This window comes from Aethalodelphis obliquidens, unplaced genomic scaffold, assembly GCF_003676395.1.
Source record: "Aethalodelphis obliquidens isolate GAN/ISIS:26980383/991018 unplaced genomic scaffold, ASM367639v1 scaffold31, whole genome shotgun sequence".
Lineage (NCBI taxonomy): Eukaryota > Metazoa > Chordata > Mammalia > Artiodactyla > Delphinidae > Aethalodelphis > Aethalodelphis obliquidens.
This window is the reverse complement of record NW_020837975.1, coordinates 8179738-8205985: the sequence shown is the minus strand read 5'-3', so window position 1 is coordinate 8205985 and position 26248 is coordinate 8179738. Positions and strand designations below refer to the sequence as shown.

General features: G+C 40.1%; 1 protein-coding gene across 3 annotated transcripts in view; it reads left to right on the top strand.

The window, feature by feature from the left end:
* The first annotated feature begins 230 nt into the window (after positions 1 to 230).
* Positions 231 to 26248, top strand: part of SRPK1 (SRSF protein kinase 1) — an 82156-nt gene continuing 56138 nt past the window's right edge. Inside the window, exons 1-2 of one of the 3 annotated variants that reach the window (XM_027126740.1) lie at positions 231 to 562; positions 1091 to 1151. In XM_027126740.1, the coding sequence (XP_026982541.1) occupies positions 550 to 562; positions 1091 to 1151 (74 nt within the window). In that variant the 5' untranslated portion in view covers positions 231 to 549. Of the gene's footprint in view, positions 1152 to 26248 lie in introns of all 3 variants that reach the window. The other 2 variants (XM_027126739.1, XM_027126738.1) reach the window with 2 other exon arrangements.

Below are 26248 nucleotides of genomic sequence, written 5' to 3'. Positions count from 1 at the left end.
TTCCTTCCAGTCTTTCTTTTGTGTTGCTCCCACCTCCTTTTCTTTCTCACTTGTAATTCCCGCCCCCCCCTCCATTTTCTTTATATAGTTTCTCAATTGGCCCTCACAATAACTCAGCGGAGGCACTGGGACACACCTGATTATTCCATTTTACAGACCAGGAAAACAAGGCAGATTACAGTTGGCTGCGCAGCTCTGACTCAGCACACAGGGAACCCTCAGTGCCACGCTCTTCGCCATTCCTCAGGGGCAACCGCCCGGCAAATAGAACAAAGCTGACCCTGCGAGGCTTCCGAGCTCGGTCCTCAAACACCCCTTGCGTGTATATCCTCGGCTTTATTTCCTTCACCCCTCTTCCCCCAATTCTTTACTGCCCCCCCCTTCTCGGGAACAGGTGGTAGGCTCCGCGCTCAACGCGCAGACGCGCGTCGTCGTGGGCGGGGCGGGAACTGGGGGGCGGGGTGTGCGCGGGCTTGGTTTTGGGCCGCGGCGGGAGCTGGAGTCACCGCCAGTGGAGTGCGCAAGCGCCAGGCAGTTACCGGTTTCGCCATGGAGCGGAAAGGTGAGCGGTGGAGCGGCCTCCGCCACGAGGGGCAACGGCCGCCGGGGCAAGGCCCGGGTCAACGCCAGGAGCTTAGCCTAAGCGCCGCCGTCCGGTCCCCGGGCGTGCGGCGCCCCTCCACTGAGGTGGCGCCGCCCCTCACCCCCCGCCTCTGGGCAGCCGGTCCGCGCCCCGGAGCTCCGGCGTCCTTCCGCGGCGGCAGTCATCGCCTCTCTTGCCCCGCGAGGCCGGCGCGCCCCTTGGGGCCACTCCAGGGCCCGGCCCTCGGCAGGCGAGGCCGACCCCGGCGCGCCAGCCCCCTGACCCGGCCTGAGCCCCTTCCGGCGTGCCCCGCCTGGGCGCTGCTCTGCGCTCCGTGGGCCGCCAGACCCCTGAGCGGCCGCCTGGCCGACGCCGCGGCGCTTGCCCCGGAGCCGCCCCTCAGGCAGGCCCCGCACCCGGGCCTCGCGCCCCTGCTGGGTCTCCACCCTCACCTTGGTCTCTCCCTTTCCTCCCCATTCGCCCTTCATCCATCCCTCTCTCCTGCAGTGCTTGCGCTCCAGGCCCGAAAGAAAAGGACCAAGGCCAAGAAGGACAAAGCCCAGAAGAAGTGAGTCTCACCCCCCAACATCCCTTTCTTTGGATTTGCCCCCGCACCTCGTCTCTGGTTTCACGCCTTGAACGTGCACCGGGTTTGGACACCCGGCGGCCGCAGCCACATGGCCTCGGGGCGGCCAAGGAGGGTCGCGCCCCGTGAACCATGTGGGCGGGAGCTTCTGTTGCTGGAGGCCAGGTCTGCGTCTTAGCAGCCCCGCGCCTTCTGGAAAGGGCTGTTGGGAGAGGACCGTAGCCCGACCGGTACCTTACCTTCCCAACTCCAGAGAGGAGGCACAAGCTTCCCGAGTTTGAGCCTCCCCACGGAGCTGGTAGATCACTATCAGTTTGTGAACCCTGCTCTCTTTCCATACCTGCTTCCCAGCGTCTTAATTTGCCTCCTCCTTCTGCAGGGTAGGCGGCCTGGAATTCTTGAATGAATTTTCTGTATTTTGGTCTGCCAGCCACACGCTCCCTTTTATAGAGGAGGGCATGGAGCTTTCCCCTGGGTTAGGCAACTTCCTGAGCCTGCAGGCACCTGGCCTTCCTTGCAGTCTGCAGGCAGCCCTCTGGGGTATGCAGCCGGTTTCTGTTGCTGCTTCTCTTTTCGCGGAACCTCAAGTCCTCGCACTGAATGCAGATACCTTCTGGAGTGGGCATCACAGTGGTGACGGGGAAGTTCTTTAGCCAACGCTGTTGCTGATTTTGGCTTGGTGTGTTAAGTGCCACTTGCCGGTTTTTATCAGCAGGATGCATAATCGTGGTTTAGCGCTATTGTGGGAAACACAAAAGTTGGTCAGAACGTCATAGAAACGCCCAGTAGAGGGCTTCTGCAAGTGAGGCTTAGTCTGAAGAACTTTTGTACTCACATTTAATTGTAGAGGGCCTTGGAAATTGTCTTTTAGACACTTGTACTCAGAAAAAAAATGCATTATTTTCATGACACTTCCATTTCCTTGGATCTACGTGGAGTTGTACACCATCTAAGTGTTTCTGAGTTGATAAAACTCATTTCAGAGGCTTTCCTAGGTTTTCTTTATGAATGATGATACAAGATCCGGGCATGTGTGCATGTGTGTATGTTTGTGTATTGTTTTCGGCAGCTGCCTAATGTTTCAGGAGAGCAAATGATGACTTCTATCAATAGAGCTAAAGTGGTAGGTGACCTCACCTCTTGCTTCATTTCTATCAACTGTCCTGTGAAATTTTTTATTTTCTGAAGTGCTTGGTAACCAGTGCATTTAAATGTGAGTTTATATATGTTTGTGTGTGTATTTAATTTGCCTCTTGATTATCCACGTGTGGATGATTCAAAAACCAGTTTTTACTCCCAGATTGGTTTAATGGAAACAGCCAGGAGCTAACCTGGTTCTCCCGTGCAGTGGGAATTTAAATGTTACTCTGTGTGTGTGCGTGCACGAGCGTGCATGCACAGCCTTAGTTTTGTTACTCTCTGTGGAGCTGATGTGAATGTGTTATAAAACCATATGTTTTCTGCTGATGTAAGGAGGTGGTGATTTTATTATTCACTGTATTATTTAGATTTCATCTGTCCTGGTTTCTCCACTTGGAAATTAACCTTGATATTAGCCTGAATCAGCCTATAATTTGGGAGATAAATATGTATGGGTGATCATATACTTTATTTTTAACACCAGATATTCAGTACTTTGGATTATCTATTTATTTATAATAAGTTTGTTCATTTATTTTTGGCTGCATTGGGTCTTTGTTGCTGTGCGTGGGGTTTCTCTAGTTGCAGCGCGTGGGGGCTACTCTTCGTTGTGGTGTACAGGCTTCTCATTGCGGTGGCTTCTCTTGTTGCAGCAGAGTACGGGCTCTAGGCACGTGGGCTTTAGTATTTGGCTCTCGGGCTCTAGAGCGCAGACTCAGTAGTTGTGGCCCACGGGCTTAGTTGCTCCAAGGCATGTGGGATCTTCCTGGACCAGGGCTCTAACCTGTGTCCCCTGCATTGGCAGGCGGATTCTTAACCACTATGCCACAGGGAAGCCCCGTGGATTATCTGTTTAGACCATATGCTTTATTTGTAAAGCTGAATATACGTACTTTGGATTATCTGTTACTCCTCCATTCACTACTGTGGGTAACCTAGAGTCACTTGCACAAAAGCAAGTGAGTAGTACAGATAATTAGTTATTTTACTGAATATTTCATCTTGTACGACTTGACTCCTTGAACCACCCCCATTTACTTATAGTTTCAGAGGTGCTTAATTTTTTATTTTGTCTTCAATTAATAGTTTTTCTTGATAATATTACTTTTTTTTTTTGGTTTCTCCAGCCGCCTTTTAAGTACTTGAAATGTCTAACTAATTAACTTGGTTAGAGTACTGTGTCAGAAGTTCAAGCCCCACTTGTCTCAGGTAACTTGACTTTATTCCTTGACTCTTGACTGCACTTCTGACTTCTAGTCATTTTGCAAAGGCAAGCTGCTAGTTACCAGGAGATTAGTCTGGGAGAAAGTCTGAGGGAGAAGGGTGCGATAGTTTGGTCTTTGGAGTGAGTCAGATCTGGTTTGAATTCTGATTTTGCCGCGTTTTAGCAATCTGACCTTGGATTACTTAGTTAAGGAAACAGTCTTATATGTTATGACTGGTAGCTCAGTCATAATGAAAACTCATCAGGACTTGAAGTTTAAAAAAACCAAACATTTAAATGAAAAATTTTAGAAATTATGGATGTACAACAGTAAATAACATCCTAGTAATTTAGTCATGGTGTGGAACAGGTGGAAGGGATTTTCAGTCCCCTGATTTTGTAGATCTTAAAACTAGAATCTACATACTTTAAATAATATTCCCATGGAGCTGAACCAGTTTGTAGCAGTGTCAAAACTGGAATCCAGGGCTCCTGCCTTCTAGCTCAGTGCTCTTTAGGATTTGTTTCCTTTGGGTTCTTTTACTGTGCTGAAAGATCTGACTTTGGGGATTTTTAGTTGTCTTTAGTAGTTTTATTTGAAGAATTCCTTCTCCATTTCAGTTTTTCCGACACTGTACTCTTGTTTACTAACATTAACTAGTTGGTGATAATCTCTATTTTACCTTACAGATAAGGCAATTGAGATTTGCCAGATTACTCCCCTAGAAAATTTAAAGCTAGGTTTCTAACCCAGATCTGACATACCCCAAAGCCCTGGATACTAACCATTGCTGTCTCCAAGTGACAATTCCTTTTGGTGTATCTGAGGACAAATAAGAATAGAGGCTGAGTGAACAGAGGCTTGTGAATAAGGGACCTCAGGATGCATGGGTGTTCAGGTACACTTTCATGGCCCATTGGGTATGTCTCTTAAAGGGTACAACGTTATATCTCCCTTTGAGCATTCAGTTTTCAATGTGTATATCAAGAGCTGTGTGCCTTCATCTGTTTGTCATAGGTTTTTATAATTTAAGACAATTTATGTATGCTTTTCTTTTTAAGATGATTTATTTATTTTATTTATTTTTGGCTGCATTGGGTCTTAGTTGCAGGATGTGGGATCTTCGTTGAGGTGTGCGGGCTTCTCTCTAATTGTGGCGCACAGGCTCCAGGGTGGGTGGGCTCTGTAGTCTGTGGCATGCAGGCTCTCTAGTTGAGGCACGTGAGCTCAGTAGTTGTGGCATGCGGGCTTAGTTGCCCCCTGGCATGTGGGATCTTAGTTCCCTGACTGGGGATCGAACCCACATCCCCTGCATTGTTAGGTGAATTCTCTACCACTGGACCACCAGGGAGGTCCCTATGTCTGCTTTCAAAATTGTTTCTATGGAATATAATCCCAGAATGGATTTCATATCTAATAATTTTACTGAGATAAAGGGATTGAGAAGTGGGAAATGGGGGTGCAGTTTTAAATAGGGTGATGGAGGACACATTGATAAGGTGACATTTGAAGGAGGTAAATGAAGGGCTGCTCTAGCCAGAATATTAGGAGTGGGAATATTCTTCTAGCTCCTGCTTAGCCACCAGAACTGGACAGTATTACTTGAAAAAGCTTCCCAAAGACGGTAATCTATAAGGTATCTTGTTTTAATTTCTTTTATTACTAAAAGGTTGACCATTTGGAGGATATATTTATTGACCTGCTACTATCTTTTGTCCATTTTTATGTTGGATTGTTGATCATTTTCTTGATATTAAGAGCTATTTATTAAGAATATACCTTTTGGGGCTTTCCTGGTGGCGCAGTGGTTGAGAGTCCGCCTGCTGAGGCAGGGGACACGGGTTCGTGCCCTGGTCCGGGAAGATCCCACATGCTGCGGAGCGGCTGGGCCCATGAGCCATGGCTGCTGAGCCTGCGTGTCCGGAGCCTGTGCTCCGCAACGGGAGAGGCCACAGCAGTGAGAGGCCCGCATACCGCAAAAAAAAAAAAAAAGAATATACCTTTTGTTATGTGACAGATTTGTACTTCTCAGCTTGTTAGCCTTTCAAATTACATTTATAGTGTGTTTTTGACATAAATTAATTTTTTTATATGTAGCTAATCTGTTTCTTTGCTTTTTACCTTTGAAATTTTTGATGTCAACTTTCCTATCTTTAAAAAAAGTTGCATTTTTAACTTTGTGTGATTCCATTAAAGTATGTACTTTCAAAATTATGTACTGCTAGAATTGCATTTTAGAATTGCTCTTAGAAATATTTTCTTGTCTTCTTTTCTTTCTCAGTAAGTTTATGTACGTTAGTAAATTTTATTTGCATTAGTGTTTCTTCTACAGTGAGGCCCAGAGGCTTGCCAGTTTACCATGTTTCTTTAGATTACTACTTGAAACCAGCAACTTGTTGAGTGCTAAAAGTGGTGGGTGTTTAGGAACTCCTATATTAAAAGTGAAAAGACAGTTCACAGAGGATAGACAAGTTGAAAAGGCAGAGGGCTCTGTACCAGATGAAGGAACAAGATAAAACCCCAGGAAAAACAACTAAATGAAGTGGAGATAGGCAACCTTCCAGAAAGAGAATTCAGAATAATGATAGTGAAGATGATCCAGGACCTCGGAAAAAGAACGGAGGCAAAGATCGAGAAGATGCAAGAAATGTTTAACAAAGACCTAGAAGAATTAAAGAACGAACAAACAGAGATGAACAGTACAATAACTGAAATGAAAAATACACTAGAAGGAATCAGTAGCAGAATAACTGAGGCAGAAGAACGGATAAGTGACCTGGAAGACAGAATGGTGGAATTCACTGCTGTGGAACAGAATAAAGAAAAAAGAATGAAAAGAAATGAAGATAGCCTAAGAGACCTCTGGGACAACGTTAAATGCAACAACATTCGCATTATAGAAGGAGAAGAGAGAGAGAAAGGACCCGATAAAATATTTGAAGAGATTATAGTTGAAAACTTCCCTAACATGGGAAAGGAGATAGCCACACAAGTCCAGGAAGTGCAACAAGTCCCATACAGGATTAACCCAAGGAGAAACGTGCCGAGACACATAGTAATCAAATTGGCAAAAATTAAAGACAAAGAAAAATTATTGAAAGCAGCAAGGGAAAAATGACAAATAACATACAAGGGAACTCCCATGAGATTAACAGCTGATTTCTCAGCAGAAACTCTGCAAGCCAGAAGGGAGTGGCATGATATTCTTAAAGTGATGAAAGGGAAGAACCTACAACCAACATTACTCTACCCGGCAAGGATCTCATTCAGATTCGATGGAGAAATCAAAAGCTTTACAGAGAAGCAAAAGCTAACAATTCAGCACCACCAAACCAGCTCTACAACAAATGCTAAAGGAAATTCTCTAAGTGGGAAACACAAGAGAAGAAAAGGACCTACAAAAACAAACCCAAAACAATTAAGAAGATGGTCATGGGAACATACACATCAATAATTACCTTAAATGTGAATGGATTAAATGCTACAACCAAAGACATAGGCTTGCTGAATGGATACAAAAACAAGACCCATATATATGCTATCTACAAGAGACCCACTTCAGACCTAGGGACACATTCAGACTGAAAGTGAGGGGATGGAAAAAGATATTCCATGCAGATGGAAATGAAAAGAAAGCTGGAGTAGCAATACTCATATCAGATAAAATAGACTTTCAGGTAAAGAATGTTACAAGAGACAAGGAAGGACACTACATAATGATCAAGGGATGAATCCAAGAAGAAGATACAACAATTATAAATATATATGCACCCAGCACAGGAGCACCTGAATACGTAAGGCAACTGCTAACAGCTATAAAAAAGGAAATCAACAGTAACACAATAATAGTGGGGAACTTTAACACCTCACTTACCAGTGGACAGATCATCCAAACAGAAAATTAATGAGGAAGCACAAGCTTTAAATGATACAATAGACCAGATAGATTTAATTGATATTTATAGGACATTCCATCCAAAAACAGCAGATTACACTTTCTTCGCAAGTGCACATGGAACATTCTCCAGGACAGATCACATCTTGGGTCACAAATCAAGCCTCAGTAAATTTAAGAAAATTTAAATCAAGCATCTTTTCTGACCACAACGCTATGAGATTAGAAATCGATTACAGGGGAAAAAACGTAAAAAACACAAACACATGGAGGCTAAACAATACGTTACTAAATAACTAAGAGATCACTGTGAAGAAATCAAAGAGGAAATCAGAAAATACCTAGAGACAAATGACAATGAAAACACAACGATCCAAAACGTATGGGATGCAGCAAAAGCAGTTCTAAGAGGGAAGTTTATAGTAATACAAGCCTACGTCAAGAAACAAGAAAAATCTCAAAGAATGTAACCTTACACCTAAAGGAACTAGGGAAAGAAGAAAAAACAAAAGCCAAAGTTAGCAGAAGGAAAGAAATCATAAAGATCAGAGTAGAAACAAAGAAAACAGTAGCAAAGATCTATAAAACTAAAAGCTGGTTCTTTGAGAAGATAAACAAAATTGATAAACCATTAGCCAGACTCATCAAGAAAAAAGAGGGAGAGGGCTCAAATCAATAAAATTAGAAATGAAAAAGGAGAAGTTACAACATACACTGCAGAAATACAAAGCATCCTGAGAGACTACTAGAAGCAACTCTGTGCCAATAAAATGGACAACATGGAAGAAATGGATAAATTCTCAGGTAAAATCTTCCAAGACTGAACCAGGAAGAAATAGAAGATATAAACAGACCAATCACAAGTAACGAAATTGAAACTGTGATTAAAAATCTTCCAGCAAACAAAAGTCCAGGACCAGATGGCTTCACAGGTGAATTCTATCAAACATATAGGGAAGAGCTAACACCCATCCTTCTCAAACTCTTCCAAAAAATTGCAGAGGAAAGAACCCTACCAAACTCATTCTATGAGGCCCTGATACCAAAACCAGACAAAGATACAACAAAAAAAGAAAATTACAGACCAATATAGATGCAAAAATCCTCAACAAAATACTAGCAAACAGAATCCAACAACACGTTAAAAGGATCATACACCATGATCAAATGGGATTTATCCCGGGGATGCAAGGATTCTTCAATATACGCAAATCAATCAGTGTGGTACATCATATTAACAAATTGAAGAAAACCCATATGATCATCTCAATAGATGCAGAAAAAGCTTTTGACAAAATTCAACACCCATTTATGATAAAAACTCTCCAGAAAGTGGGCATAGAGGGAATCTACCTCAAGATAATAAAGGCCATATATGACAAAACCACAGCAAACATCATTCTCAATGGTGAAAAACTGAGAGCATTTCCTCTAAGATCAGGAACAAGACAAGGATGTCCACTCTTGCCACTACTATTCAACATAGTTTTGGAAGTCCTAGTCACGGCAATCAGAGAAGAAAAAGAAATAAAGGGAATCCAAATCGGAAAAGAGAAGATAAAACTGTCACTGTTGGAAGATGACATGATACTATACATAGAGAATCCTAAAGATGCCACCAGAAAACTACTAGAGCTAATCAATGAATTTGGTAAAGTTGCAGGATACAAAATTAATGCACAGAAGTCTCTTGCATTCCTGTACACTAATGATGAAAAATCTGAAAGCGAAATTAAGGAAACTCTCCCATTTACCATTGCAACAAAAAGAATAAAATGCCTAGGAATAAACCTACCTAGGGAGACAAAAGACCTGTACGCAGAAAACTATAAGACACTGATGAAAGAAATTAAGGATGATGCCAACAGGTGGAGAGATATACCATGTTCTTGGATTGGAAGAATCAATATTGTGAAAATGACTATACTACCCAAAGCAATCTATAGATTCAATGCAATCCCTATCAAATTACCAATGGCATTTTTTATGGAACTAGAACAAAAAATCTTAAAATTCGTATGGAGACACAAAAGACCCCGAATAGCAAAAGCAATCTTGAGGGAAAAAAATGGAGCAGGATGAATCAGACTCCCTGACTTCAGACTATACTACAGAGCTACAGTAATCAAGACAATATGGTACTGGCACAAAAACAGAAATATAGATCAATGGAACAACATAGAAAGCCCAGATATAAACTGACGCACCTATGGTCAACTAATCTATGACAAAGGAGGCAAACATATACAATGGAGAAAAGACAGTGTCTTCAATAAGTGGTGCTGGAAAAACTGGACAGCTACATGTAAAAGAATGAAATTAGAACACTCCCTAACACCATACACAAAAATAAACTGAAAATGGATTAGAGACCTAAATGTAAGGCTGGACACTACAAAACTCTTAGAGGAAAACATAGGAAGAACACTCTCTGACATAAATCACAGCAAGATCTTTTTTGATCCACCTTCTAGAGTAATGAAAATAAAAACAAAAATAAACAAATGGGATCTAATGAAACTTAAAAGCTTTTGTAAAGCAAAGGAAACTACAAACAACGAAAAGACAACCCTCAGAATGGGCGAAAATATTTGCAAACAAATCAACGGACAAAGTATTAATCTCCAAAATATATAAACAGCTCATGCAGCTCAATATTAAAAAAACAAACAACCCAATCCAAAAATGGGCAGAAGACCTAAATAGACATTTCTCCAAAGGAGACATACAGATGGCCAAGAAGCACATGAAAAGCTGCTCAACATCACTAATTATTAGAGGAATACAAATCAAAACTACAGTGAGGTATCACCTCAAAGCAGTTAGAATGGTCATCATCAAAAAATCTACAAACAACAGATGCAGGAGAGGGTGTGGAGAAAAGGGAACCCTCTTGCAGTGTTGGTAGAAATGTAAATTGATACAGTTGCTATGGAGAACAGTATGGAGGTTCCTTAAAAAACTAAAAATAGAATTACCATATGACCCAGCAGTCCCACTACTGGGCATATACCCAGAGAAAACCATAATTCAGAAAGGCACATGCACCCCAATATTCATTGCAGCTAATAGGCAGGTCATTACAATAGGCAGGTCATGAAAGCAACCTCTATGCCCATTGACAGAGGAATGGATAAAGAAGATGTGGTACATATATACAATGGAATATTAGCCATAAAAAGGAATGAAATTGGGTCATGTATAGAGACGTGGATGAACCTAGAGACTGTCATACAGAGTGAAGTAAGTCAGAAAGAGAAAAAGAAATATCATATGTTAACGTATATATGTGGAACGTAGAAAAATGGTACAGATGAACTGGTTTGCAGGGCAGAAATTGAGACACAGATGCAGAGAACAAACGTATGGACACCATGGGGGGAAAGCAGCAGGGGGTGGGGGTGGGAGTGTGACGAATTGGGAGATTGGGATTGACATATAGACACTAATATGTATAAAATGGATAACTAGTAAGAACCTGCTGTATTAAAAAAAGGTTTTTTTTCTTAAAAATGAAAAGACAGGCTGGTCGACTAAAATCTATTTTTACTCAAGTTTTTAGACCTGGTAGGATAACTGCAGCAAGCTTTTTTGTTTTTTACCCACCTTAGATAGACTTTTGCCTAGTGTTCCCCAGGTCCTGTCTACCACTAATGCTGGTTTGGGGACTAAGTTCATTTTTATATTGGCTGAAGCATTTTAATGGTTCTCTCACTGTAACTGAATTAATCCCAAGCAAATAAGAAAATTCAGAAAGCTAGGAGTTTTTTTTTTTAAGTCTTCCTTTCCAGGTGCAATGCAAGTAATAATTTAGTTAAAGAGAAATAGATATCTAAATATATTTGTAATCTTACAGTTTTTTCATCGAATTTAAGATGCTGTTGGTTTTTTAATTCACCATCTCTGAATTCACCATTCAGAGATGTAAAATGGTGGGAGACATTTTCATGTTTGAGTTTGTGAAATGCAGTAATTCCAAGGTTGTGCAGAATTGACAGCATGATTGTCTTTTTTTTTTTTTTTTGCGGTACGGGGACCTCTCACTGTTGTGGCCTCTCCCGTTGCGGAGCACAGGCTCCGGACGTGCAGGCTTAGTGGCCATGGCTCACAGGCCCAGCTGCTCCGCGGCATGTGGGATCTTCCCGGACCAGGGCACGAACCTGTGTCCCCTGCATCAGCAGGCGGACTCTCAACCACTGCGCCACCAGGGAAGCCCGTGATTGTCTTTTTAAAAGCTTTGTTGTGGAAATTTTCAAATATGTATGAAATGAGAGAAAATGGCAAAATAAACTTGCATATATCCACCTTAACTTCCAACAGTTATCAGCTATGGCTGATGTTGTTTCATCTATTGATAACATCTTCTCCTACTCCCCTCCATCTTATTTTAAAGCAAACCCTAGACATTATCATTTTGTAAGATAGGGACTCTTAATTTTTAAAAACATAACTACAGTACTATTATGACACCTAAAATTTTTTAACACAAGTTGATATCAAATATCCAACTTTGCCATTGTTTTAAAAGTCTCTCTAGTCTTTTTATCTATAGGTTCTGCATAGTTTTTGTTTCTTCTTTCTTTGCAAACTTTTTAAAATTAATTTATTTCTTTTTGGCTGCGTTGGGTCTTCATTGCTGTGTGGGGGCTTTCTGTCGTTGCGGCGAAGGGGGGCTAATCTTCCTTGCTGTGCGCAGACTTCTCATTGCGGCGGCTTCTCTTGCTGTGGAGAACGGGCTTCAGTAGTTGTGGCACGTGGACTCAGTAGCTGTGACTCACGGGCTGTAGAGCTCAGGCTCAGAAGTTGTGGCGCATGGGCTTAGTTGCTCTGTGGCATATGGCATCTTCCCAGACCAGGGATCAAACCCATGTCCCCTGCATTGGCAGGCGGATTCTTAACAACTGTGCCACCGGGGAAGTCCCTGCAGATTTTTTGCTAGACAGCTTCATTGGTGGTGTTGTATACTTCTATCAGATGGCACCTACTGTTTGGTTGACTCTTTATTTGTGATGTTAGTGGCCTTTGATTATTGCCTAGATCCCTGATTTGATTTGGGGTTGCAAAATGATAGTATTCTATTATTCTTTAATTCATTAATTGTAATACTTGTGTAAACAGAAACTTTATCTCTTCTGTTTGCTTATCTAGGGAGAGACTTCATGTGTATGACAGACTGGATAAATACTTTATACTTCCCAGTTTTAAAAATAATGAGCTGGGTTCCTAGCATCCTCCAAAATGACCAATAAGATTTATTTGATTATGAACACACAGATTTAAACATATTTGTGGTTCAGTCCATTGTAGTTTTGTTTTTGTTTTGTACAGCTTTATGGAGGTATAGTTTATATACCATAAAACTCACCTGTTTCAAGTGTATAATTGAGTGATTTTCAGTATGTTCACAGAGTCGTGCAACCTTCACCATGATCTAGTAGGTTTGAAATATATCCATCACCTCAGCAAGAAACGCTGTACCTGTTTGCAGTCAGTCCTCATTACCCCCCATGCTACCTGACCTCCAACCATAGGCAACCACCAATCTACTTTGTCTCTATGGATTTGCTTAGGCTGGATATTTCATATAAATGGAATCGTACAATACGTGATCTGTTATGACTGGCTTCTTTTACTTAACATGTTTTTAATGCTCATGCATTTTGTAGCATGTATAGTTGTTATTTTTATTGATTGTCCTACCCTTGAGTCATTTGTCTCAGCCTGAGACATCTTTGATAGCTTTTTGCTATCTGGTGTGACAGTTTGTCCAGACTTGTACATTTTCTGCCCCAGTCAAAGAAATAGACCTTTCTCTAAGAAGCCTTCTAGTGGGAAATGACATTTGGAGATCACAATCTGGGCACTTAAGGTGCTTATTTCTACTGAGTTAGTCATTGTTTCTAGGCCTTTTTTGTGGTTAATTAGGAAATAAGTTGAAGTTGTGTTTTTTCTCTTTTTTTTTTTTTTTTGCGGTACGTGGGCCTCTCACCACTGTGGCCTCTCCCGCTGCGGAGCACAGGCTCCGGACACGCAGGCTCAGTGGCCATGGCTCACAGGCCCAGCTGCTCCGCGGCACGCGGGATCCTCCCAGACCCAGGCACGAACCTGTGTCCCCTGCATCGGCAGGCGTATTCTCAACCACTGCGCCACCAGGGAAGCCCTGTTTTTTCTCTTTAAAAAAAAAAAAAATCATGAGTTCAAGTTATACTTAAAAATCAAATTAAATGACCCAGGGACTTTCCTTATCTTCTTTGATTTTACATCTCTATCTCCTTTCTCCCACGTTGAAAACCCCAGTTCTTAACAGCACCAACATGATTATTCATTTTCTTTTCCCACAGTATAAATACAGAATAGTCTGAGAATGACAATGTCAACACTACAACCAATAGTATGATTACTGAAGAAAGCTAATGATTTCTTCTTATTGTTCTTCTTAGGGCATAGTATTTCAATAGGGATGTAGAGTCAAATTACTGAATTTTAAAGTTATGTGAGCTAGTTCCTTGCTGTGTGATTATGTTACCACCTGGTACACAGATTCATTTGTTTAACTTTTGCTTTCATTTTACATCTTTGGCTTTTTTAAATCTTGTAGAATTTGGGTCATCTGTGTTCTTAGTTTAAAATGAATATTGAAAATATAGTAATTTGTGATTGTGTTGATTTATTTTTAGTATATGGCTTCTGAAGCATGCTATCAGTAAGCCAAAAGGGAATGGTGGTTATTAGAATGTATGGAGTGGGCTTTCTCATCTGTCCTGTGAGAAGATGAGTTGTGTTACCAGATCTTTCGATTTTTTGAGAGACCCTGGAAATCTTGGTTTTTATGTGCTTCTCAACAACTATTTTGATTTTTTTTTTTTAACCATTATAAACAGAAGTTTAGGGGCAGGATTTTACAGCCTACAGTTTGTAATCTCTGCTGTAGAATCTTCAGGGTGAGAGTTAGTTACTAATTGGCCTAATTATTAGGTCTAATACTATCTCTAGCCCTTCCCCTTAAAGTTATAGTAAACACAGTTGTGGAAGAGATCTGTGGTTCTGTGTACCTCTTCCTGGAAGATTAACTTTGGGAATTTCAAAAAGATCCATGCGATTAGCTGTGAAGACCAGAGTATCTAGTTTTTCAACTACTTTAACAAGGAATGCTTTCAGAAAGTTGTCAGAAACCACAAAATAAGTTAACTATACTTTGTTCATTTTCAGAGAAGTATAGTAGCACTGGACACAAAAGTTAGTTGGCAGGAGCTAGATAAATAAAAATCATATTCATTTGTACCATGATGAAGCCTTTGGTTATATAGATGAAGGTTAAGGCCAGGTATAATTCATTGCTATTGAGTAATAAATTCCTTGGTGGCTTACATGCTTTGCATAATAGGTATTTAAAGATTGCTTATCAAAAAGTTTGAGAACATTTGATATATATTTTAGCCACTATATAAGAATTGTCACCAGTATAAGAGTTGTCATCAACGGCCTGAAGTTTGGTGTTGGTACCATGAGTCATGTTGATGACCTTTATATATTATTTAATTTACTCAAATTCTAACTTCTTTGTTCTGAGTGATTAGGCATTTTAAACAATGCTACCCATTCTTTGGGGGTGGTCTTCGTGAACTTTTGTTTCCTGAAATACTAAGGTGGCCTTATGTTGTAATTAATATAAAGGTAATTTATGGGCAACTGTATCTTCTCATTCACTTTGTTCTTGATTGTGGTGCTGCCCTTCAGCCTGTGAAGGACCTTGAATGTCCTTTAAGCCAAGCAGTTTGACCACAGATGTCAGGTTCTGTCTATACGTGAGCTTGGTGGCAAGCTCCCTTGATACTCCTATGACTACCTATGCCTTTGAGAATAGATTTTGCAGGAATTGTATGTTGCATATTTCTTGCTAGTATTAGGAATATAAGGAGAGGGCTTCCCAGGTGGCACAGTGGTTAAGTATCCGCCTGCCAGTGCCGGGGACACGGGTTCGATCCCTGGTCTGGGAAGATCCCCCATGCTGCAGAGCAACTAAGCCCATACACCACAGCTACTGAGCCTGTGCTCTAGAAGCCTGCGAGCCACAACCACTGAGCCCATGTGCTACAACTACTGAAGCCCGTGTGCCTAGAGCCCATGCTCCGCAACGAGAGAAGCCACTGCAATGAGAAGCCTGCACACCGCAACGAAGAAGAGTCCCCGCTCGCCATAACTAGAGAAAGTCCGTGCACAGAATGAAGACCCAATGCAGCCAAAAATAAATAAATAAAATAAATTTTAAAAAAATAGAATATAATGAGATAAATTAGCTAACTTAGCTCATGTTGTAGGTGGAAGCATAGAATAGGTATATGCTCAAATACTGTTTATTAAAAAAGAGCTTGTTTTCTTGAATCACACAGTCCCAGGTTCCAGCTTGCCTCCAACATGGTTGTTGGATGAACTTGGACAATATCATTTGACTTCCTTGAGTCTGAGTTGCCTTATCTGCAGATGGCGAGATTCTGATGCTGAAATTGTACATGCATGCCTAGCTCAGTACTCAGCTAGGAGTATAGTGCTTTGGTGACTACTCCCATGCTCATGCTTCCTTCCTTAGCTAAAATGGGTTTACCCTTGACTTTTATGTAACACTTCTTATTACTATTCATGTGTTGAACTAATGGTTTTAACTCACCTGTTGGTATTTCCTATACATATGTATCAGGTCTAGTTTGGGTTAGAGTCCCTAAAGATCAGGGATAGTTTATATTTAATTATGTGTATATATCATCTGATAAATTTAGGCACTCAAATTTTTGTTTCAATGCTGCCAAACCCTAGCTCCTAGGATTACTGAGTTGAGATTGCTACTTGAGTATGCCTCAGAAATTAAATTCAGTTTGTCAGTTTGCAAAAGAAAGAAATTATCTGTCAGGAAAGATATATATGGAAAAGGTTGTGGGAGAAATTTAGCATTTATTGAGCTCCACTGTGTGTAGGTCCTGCAACTTAAAATAGTATCTAATTAAATTTTTGCATCAGGTTAGGTACTCCAGAAGGAATACAAAAATGACTTAGAGTGAAGGGGACTTCCCTGGTGGTGCAGTCATTAAGAATTTGCCTGCCAGTGCAGGGGACACAGGTTCGATCCCTGGTCCAGGAAGGTCCCACATGCTGCAGAGCAACTAAGCCCGTGCATCACAACTACTGAGCTTGCACTCTAGAGCCTGAGAGCCACAACTACTGAACCTGTGCACCACAACTACTGAAGCCCGCGTGCCTGGAGCCTGTGTTCCGCAACAAGAGATGCCACTGCAATGAGAAACCCGCACAGCGCAACGAAGAGTAGCCTCCGTTTGCGCAACTAGAGAAAACCCGTGTGCAGCAACGAAGACCCAATGCAGCCAAAAATAAATAAATTAATTAATTAATTAAAAAAATAAACAGAGTTAAGCCTTCTCCTCAAGGGGATTTCTTAAGGGAGATAAGTACACAAATATGATTTTCTTCTAGTCTCTATTAGTTTGCTCTGGTTACTGAACAAAGTACCACAATCTGGGTGGCTTAGACAACAGAAATTTATTGTCTCACACTTCTGGAGCATAGAAGTCTGAAATGAAGTTGTCAGCAGGGTTGAAGATGGCCATCTTCTCCTTGTATCTGTGCATCATCTTCCCTCTATGTGTTTTAGTCTGTGTCCAAATTTCCTCTTTTTTTTTTTTTTTTTTTTGCGGTACGCGGGCCTCTCACTGTTGTGGTCTCTTCCGCTGCGGAACACAGGCTCCGGACGCGCAGGCTCAGCGGCCATGGCTCACGGGCCCAGCCGCTCCGCGGCATGTGGGATCTTCCCGGACCGGGGCACGAACCCGTGTCCCCTGCATCGGCAGGCGGACTCTCAACCACTGCACCACCAGGGAAGCCCCAAATTTCCTCTTTTTATAAGGACACTAGTCATATTGGATCAGGACTCATCCTAGACCTCATTTTACCTTGATCACTTCTATGAAGATCCTATCTCCAAATAGTCACATTCTGAGAAACTGGAAGTTAGGACTCCAATGTGTCTTTTTGGGGGGACACAGTTGAACCCATAACACAGTCCGTAGAAGATAGTTCTCTGCATTAGGAGATCCTACAATTATTCATTCCCCAAGGCAGGAAGAAATAGAAGACTGAAATTTACATGTAAGTAAACTAGAGTTTCTAAGGTGCTTTTTCCAGTCAGCTTTTTTTTTGTTGTTAACTTATTTATTTATTTGGCTGTGCCGGGCCTTAGTCGCAGCACACGGGATCTTTGTTGCAGTGTGTGGGATCTTCAGTTGCGGCATGTGAACTCTTAGTTGTGGCATGCGGGATCTAGTTGCCTGACCACGGATGGAACCCAGGCCCCCTGCATTGGGAGTGCAGAGTCTTAGCCACTGGACCATTAGGAAAGTTCCTCCAGTCAGCTTTTAGTTTGTCTTTTGAAGCCAAATCATTTCTAAGACCCAAACACATCATCTTCAAATCAGTTATTCCTCCTGAGTTTCAGTTTTATTTTATTTATTTATTTATTTATTTGGCTGTGTTTGGTCTTCATTACTGTGTGAGGGCTTTCTCTAGTTGCAGCAAGCAGGGGCCACTCTTCATCGTGGTGCGCGGACCTCTTACTGTCGCAGCCTCTCTTGCTGTGGGGCACAGGCTCCAGATGCGCAGGCTCAGTAGTTGTGGCTCACGGGCCCAGTTGCTCCGTGGCACGTGGAATCTTCCCAGACCAGGGCTCGAACCTGTGTCCCCTACATTGGCAGGCAGATTCTCAACCACTGCGCCACCAGGGAAGCCCCTCAGTTTTATTTTTGAATCGTTCCAGATAAAACTCTAGCATTTCTTACCTCTTTACTAAAACATCACAACCCTATTTAAAATGTCAGCATACTCTGTCCCCTTACCTTTTTAAATTTATCTTTATAGCCCCTCTCATAGCCTGACATTATAGAACATCTGTCTCCTTGAGAGACGTTGAGAGAGGACTTTGATGGGACTTGCTGTCCCAACTTTAGCTATTCACCAGCAGAAACTCAAAACCCGGATAGATTCAGATAAATTAGGGCTATTTTTTTGTCACCTTGTGCTAGTATGATGAAGACCAGGGACTCTTTTTTTTTTTTTTTCCCCTCACAGCTGCATTTCCAGTGCCTGGAAAGGTATCTGACATACCTATAGGCACTCGGTAAAAATAAGTTAAATAAGTAAATAGATGTTTGCTTGTTTCTTTTCCGTTATTTCCTACATGCAATGCTAAAATTTATGTATCAGGTACTGATATAGAATAAACATAACCTCTGTGTTCCCCACGAGGTAGATGTTTTTCTGCCCTCGTTTTACATACTGGGCAACTGAAACACAGAGAGCTTCTTGAATTGGCAGTTCATCCAAAGTCATGGCGCTCTGGTAGACTATGGAACCAGGATCAAACCTAACTCCTGACACCAGAGACCGTGGCTATGTCTCCTGCATCTTTGCTTTCCAGTCCTCCTACATTTTTACCACCTTCTTGTCAGAAGAATTTTTCTAAAGCACTACTTCTGCTTAAATTTCTTGATGATTTCCTTCTACATAATACACTTCAACACTTGACATTTCATATTCTTCACAGTCTTGTTCCATTAGGGGATTGGTTGGAGGTGGGGTGGAGTGTAATGGTCTTCAACTGAAGAATGATGAGTAACAGCTAAAAATAAAAAGAAGATACTTGTCTGATACATATACCTTTTCTGGGTATTTCTGTTTTACAGGCAGTTAGCAAAATAAAGTCTGTTTTCATGAAACTTACGTTCTGGGAGTGTGAGTAGGAAGAAATGGCAAGTGCTGAAGAAAAATGAAGCAAAGTCAGAGGGCAGGGGAGGGCATGCCTCTAACTGCTGTTCTATACAGGCGGGTCAAGGAAGTTTTCTGAAAAGGCAACACTTTAACATGGACCTAAAGAGATAAGGTCAGAGAGATGGGTTGGGGGGGCAAGGGCGAGCAATGAAAAGATCATGTAAGCCCTGTATAGGCCATTGTGATAACATCTATTTTGAGTGTAGTGGTTGCCTAATACATAATAATATGTTATTATATAATAGGGCTTTATTAAAGGTCACCAGTTGTTTTCTGTTTTTGTTTTTTTAAGTATAATTGAGTCTGAAATGCTCCCTGCAGAATCCTAGGCTGCTGGGGTTAGGAGATCACATCTCGTGATCTAGTGCCATCTAGTGGCTGTTTATCATAGTGGCTGTTCATCTAGTGGCTGTTTATCATAAATGTGGGTAAGCCTTCCAGAAAATACGCAGGCTCTACAGAAGTTTGTGTTGCTAGCTTAATCATATCAGTGCAAAGTGTGGATGTCTGAAAAAAAAAACCTTCATATATGAACTGTGAGAGTAGGTTGCATATATTGTGCCCTTTTATCCCTAAATACTTGACATATTCCCTTAGAACAAGGACATTCGCTTACATAATCACAATATAATTATCAAAATAGGAAATAAAATGTTAATACAGTATTTAATGTAGATCTTATTCAACTTTTGTCAGTTGTCCCAATGTCCTTTATAGAAAAAAGGTTTTTTTCTGGTCTAGTATCTAACCCATGATCATGCATTGCATTTAGTTTTTGTGTCTCCTAAATCTAGAACAGTTCTTTGCCTGCCTTTGTGTTTCCTGACATTGATATTTTTAAAGAATATAGGCCATTTATTTTCTAGAATGTCTCTCAGTTTGCGTTTTTATGTTTCCTTGTGATTCAGCTTATGCATGCTGGCACTACCTAAGTGAAATGTATCTTTCTTGGTGTATCACATCAGGAGACACATGATATCCTTGCCAGTACTGGTGATGTTACCTTTGACTGATGAGATAACGTAGTGACTTCCAAGTTTCTCTGCCATAAAATTACGATTTTCCCCTTTGCAATTCATAAGTTATTTGTGGGAAGATACTTTGACCTATGTAAATAACTTTTTCCTCATCAAAATCTCACTGTTTTAGCATTCACTGTTGATTCTCACCTAAATCAGTTATTAATGTGATGGTTACAAAATGGTAATTATCTAATTCTACTATTTCCTTCTATAGTTATTGGTCAGCATTCTGTTAGTAGAAAACTTTCCCTTTTCCCCATTCATTTATTTATCATCATAGTCATCAACATTAGCATGAATTTATGGAGTATTCTTTTATTCAGTGAGTTTTAATCCATTACACTCATTATTATGATGCTCAAATTCTTTATATTTGGCCATTGGGAGCCCCTTCAAGCTGGCTTCTTGTTCTTTGACATGTCTCCTTTATTCTTTGAGCATTTCTCTATTCTCTGGCCCAAGATATTCCATGTCCATCTTGTACTTTTCCTGCCCCAACCCTGGAATCAATCATTTCTCTGAGGAGCCCTGGTTCCTTTTAGTAAGGATTGGTATTTAGAAACCAAGATTTGGGTGTGACTTTAAGTAAGTTCTTAAAAATTTTGTGTCAGAAAATATGTTAGCATGGTAGGTTTCTGTGATATCACAGTTCTTTATTTCTGGTGGAAAACTTAGGTGACAAATCTGTGATAATTATTTTTGGGCCCGTTCTTTGACATTGCCTTACGCTGAGTAGGCTACTGGAGCAATGATAATTAATGTTGTATTTGAAGCTCCATATTTCCATGTGTGGTTATTAAGTAATCTAAAATACTGAATACATGAAGAGATATATTGGTTTGGAAGACTCAGATTTAAATAATAATTAGTTCTTCCTAAATTAATATAAATTTCCTATTCCTGTAACAGCATTCTGTGACACCAGTTTCAAACTTTATGGAAAATACAAACATAAGAATAACCCAAAAAATTTCCAGAGAAGTGTAATCCATTTTGAGGGTTTTTTTAAATATGGTGTGAGAAAATGTTCTAATTTAATTCTTTTTACATGTAGCTGTCCAGTTTTTTCAGCACCACTTATTGAAGAGGCTGTCTTTTTCCCCATTGTGTATTCTTGCCTCCTTTGTCATAGGTTAATGTAAGTGCATGGGTTTATTTCTGGGCCCGCAGTTCTGTTCCATTTATCTGTGTCTGTTACCATACTGTTTTGATTACTGTAGCTTTGTAGTATAGTTTAAAATCAGGGAGTGTGATACCTCCAGCTCTGTTATTCTTCCTCAAGATTGTTTTGGTTATTCAGGATCTTTTGTGTTTCCATACAAATTTTAGAATTGCGAATTCTGTGAAAAATGCCATTGGTCTTTTAATAGGAATTGCATTGAATCTGTAGATTGACTTGAGTAGTATGGTCATTTTAACAATATTAATTATTTGAATCCATAAACACAGTGTATCTTTCCATCTGTGTTGTCTTCAGTTTCTTTCATCAGTGTATTACAGTTTTCTGAGTATAGTTCTTCTTTCTTAGTTAGATTTATTCCTAGGTATTTTATTCTTTTAGATGCGATGGTAAATTGAATTGTTTTTAAATTTCTCTTTCTTTTTTTTTATTTTTTTTATTTTTTAACATCTTTATTGGGGTATAATTGCTTTACAATGGTGTGTGTTAGTTTCTGCTTTATAACAAAGTGAATCAATTATACATATACATATGTTCCCATATCTCTTCCCTCTTGCGTCTCCCTCCCTCTAAAATTTCTCTTTCTGATAGTTTGTTATTAGTGTATAGAAATGCAACAGGTTTTTGTATATTAATTGTATCCTGAAACTTTACTGAGTTCATTGATGAGCTCCAAGTAGTTTTTTTGGTGTTGTCTTTAGGATTTTCTATGTATAGTATCATGTTATTTGCAGACAAAAACAGTTTAATTCTTCCTTTCCAATTTGGACTCCTCTTATTTTTAAAGTAATGTCTGATTGCTGTAGCTAGGACTTCAAATACTGTGTTGAATAAAAATGGTGAGAGTGGGCATCCTTGTCTTGTTCCTGATCTTAGAGGAAATGCTTTCAGCTTTTCACAGTTGAGTATGACATTATTGGTGGGCTTATATATGGCCTTTATTATGTTGAGGTATGCTCCCTCTATAACCACTTTGTGGAGAATTTTTATCATAAATGGATGTTGAATTTTGTTAAAAGCTTTGTCTGCATCTGTTGGTGATCATAAGATTTTTATTCTTCAGCTTGTTAACGTGGTATATCATTGACTGACTTGTGGATATTGAACTATTCTTGCATCCATGGGATAAATCCCACTTGATCATGGTGTATGATCTTTTCAATGTATCATTGAATTCAGTTTGCTAATATTTTATTGAGAATTTTTCCACGTATGTTCATCAGTGAGATTGGCCTGTAATTTACTTTTTTTGTGATATCTTCTTGTTCTGGTATCAGCTTGATGCTGGCCTCCTAGAATGAGTTCAGAAGCATTCCTTCCTCTGTAGTTTTTTGGAATGGTTTGAGAAGGATAAGTATTAGCCCTTCTGTAAATGTTCGGTAGAATTCACCCGTGAAGCCATCTGGTCCTGGACTTTTGTTTGTTGGGAGGTCTTTTTTAATTTATTTATTATTACTGATTTGGTTTCATTACTGGTGATTGGTCTATTTATATTTTCTATTTCTTCCTGACTCAGCCTTGGAAGATTGTACATTTCTAGGAGCTTGTCCATTTCTGCTAGGTTGTCCATTTTATTGGCATGTAGTTGTTTGCAGTAATCTCTTATGATTCTTTGTATTTCTGTGGTGTTGGTTGTAACTCCTCCTTTTTCATTTCTGATTTGACCCTCTTTTTCATTTCTGATTTGACCCTCTTTTTTTTTGATAAGTCTGGCTACAAAACGCAGTTATTTGTATGTTGTCTTCACTGAAGTTATCAAATTTCTTGCGCATATTTTATTGAGTTGTTTGTCTTGTTGTTGTGTTGTAAAAGTTTTTTTTATATTATGGAGACAAGTCCTTTATCAGTTTGTATTGTATTTACAGAGGTTTCTCATTTTGTTTAGTATTTATTTGTACTGTACTTAGATTTGTGTTGTATTACAGAGGTTTTTGATTTAGACAAAGTCCAGTTTATCCAATTTTTTTTTCTTCTATCAGTGTGTTTTTTTTGTGTTTTAGGAAATCTTTGCCTACACTAGGGGTGTGAAAATACTCACATTTAGTTCTGAGGCAAGAGGGGAGTACTGTTTTGATTTTTTCCCCATAAAATACAGAGAATTATATAAGATTTTTTAAAGTCTTCAACCCCATCCACACTCCCTTGAAACCACAGATTGGCTAACAGGCATTGTGTGCTTTCTAAGTACAGTTGACCCTTGAACACTGTGGGGGTTAGGGGCACCTATCTCCCCACCAGTTGAAAATTTGCATGTAACTTTTTTTTCACATCTTTATTGGAGTATAATTGCTTTACAATGTTGTGTTAGTTTCTCTTGTATAACAAAGTGAATCAGCTATATGTATACATATATCTGCATATCTCCTCCCTCCCACCCTCCCTATCCCACCTCTCTAGGTTGTCACAAAGCATCGAGTTGATCTCCCTGTGCTGTGCAGCAGCTTCCCACTAGCCATCCATTTTACATTTGGTAGTGTATATGTCAGTGCTACTCTCTCACTTCGTCCCAGCTTCCCTTTCCCCTGCTGTGTCCTCAAGTCCTCAAGTTCTCTACTACGTCTGCATCTTTATTCCTGCCCTGCCACTAGGTTCATCAGTACCGGTTTTTTACTTTCTTTCTTCTTTTTTCATTCTGAATTTTAGTTTATTTTCTTTTGTAATTTAAGATGAAGCAACACTACCTCTAAAACTGTACCTAAAAGTTGACTCACTTTTACAATGATCCTTAGTGATAAATATTTTTATTTTTTATTTTTTTAAGACTCTTTATCTTATTTTATTTTATTATACAGCACGTTCTTATTAGTTATCTATTTTATACATATTAGTGTATATATGTCAATCCCAATCTCCCAGTTCATCCTACCACCACCAACCTCCACCCACTTTCCCCCCTTGGTGCCCATATGTTTGTTCTCTAAATCTGTGTCTCTATTTCCACCTTGCAAACCAGTTCATCTGTACCGTTTTTCTAGATTCCACATGTATGCATTAATATACAATATTTGTTTTTCTCTTTCGGACTTACTGCACTCCATATGATAGTCTCTAGGTTCATCCACGTCTCTACAAATGACCCAATTTCTTTCCTTTTTATGGTTGAGTAATATTCCATTGTATATATGTGCCACATCTTCTTTATCCATTCATCTGTTGATGGACATTTAGGTTGCTTCCATGTCCTGGCTATTGTAAATTGTGCTGCAGTGAACATTGTGGTACATGTATCTGGTTTTTTTTTTTTTTTTTTTGGTACGCGGGCCTCTCACCGTTGTGGCCTCTCCTGTTGCGGAGCACAGGCTCCGGACGCGCAGTCTCCGTGGCCATGGCCCACCGGCCCAGCCGCTCTGCGGCACGTGGGGTCTTCCCGGACCGGGGCACGAACCCGTGTCCCCTGCATCGGCAGGCGGATTCTCAACCACTGCGCCACCAGGGAAGCCCACATGTACCTTTTTGAATTATGGTTTTCTCAGGGTATATGCCCAGTAGTGGGATTGCTGGGTCATATGGTAGTTCTATTTGTAGTTTTTTAAGGAACCTCCATACTGTTCTCCATAGTGGCTGTACCAATTCACATTCCCACCAACAGTGCAAGAGGGTTCCCTTTTCTCCACACCCTCTCCAGCATTTACTGTTTCTAGATTTTTTGATGATGGCCATTATGACCTGTGTGAGCTGATACCTCATTGTGATTTTGATTTGCATTTCTCTAATGATTAGTGATGTTGAGCATCTTTTCATGTGTGTGTTGGCAGTCCGTATGTTTTCTTTGGAGAAATGTCTGTTTAGGTCTTCTGCCCATTTTTGGATTGGGTGTTTATTTTTTTGATATTGAGCTGCTTGTATATTTTGGAGATTAATCCTTTGTCAGTTGCTTCGTTTGCATATATTTTCTCCCATTCTGAGGGTTGTCTTTTCGTCTTGTTTATGGTTTCCATTGCTGTAGCTTTGTAGTATATCCTGAAGTCAGGGGGCCTGATTCCTCCAGCTCTGTTTTTCTTTCTCAAGATTACTTTGGCTATTCGGGGTCTTTTGTGTTTCCATACAAATTGTAAAATTTCTTGTTCTAGTTCTGTGAAAAATGCCATTGTTAATTTGATTGGGATTGCACTGAATCTGTAGATTGCTTTGGGTAGTAGAGTCATTTTCACAATGTTGATTCTTCCAATCCAGGAACATGGTGTATCTCTCCATCTGTTTGTATAATCTTTGATTTCTTCCATCAGTGTCTTATAGTTTTCTGTGTACAGGTCTTTTGCTCCTTAGGTAGGTTTATGCCTAGGTATTTTATTCTTTTTGTTGCAGTGGTAAATGGGAGTGTTTCCTTAATTTATTTTTCGGATTTTTCATTGTTAGTGTATAAGATGCATGTAACCTTTGACTCTCCCAAAACTTTTCTACTAATAGCCTGCTGTTGATTGGAAGCCTTATTGATAACATAAACAGTCGATTAACGCGTATTTTGTATGTTATATTTATTACCTGATGTGTTCTTACAATAAAATAAGCAAAGAGAAACGAAAAATGTTACTGAGAGAGAAAATGATACTAAGAAAATCATAAGGAAGAGAAAATACATTTATAGTACTGTATTATATTTATCGATACTGTAAATTTACATCACCTATTCATAAGATAAATTGTCATACCTACATCAGTATTGTCTTACATAGTATAAAACACTGTAGATGTTACACATATCACTAACACTAGATATCAAAATGAAAAAATAATGTGAAAATAAAATTCATGTTTATTTACAGGTACAGTGATTCATGCATTGACAGTAAAACAGCAGTATGATTGCT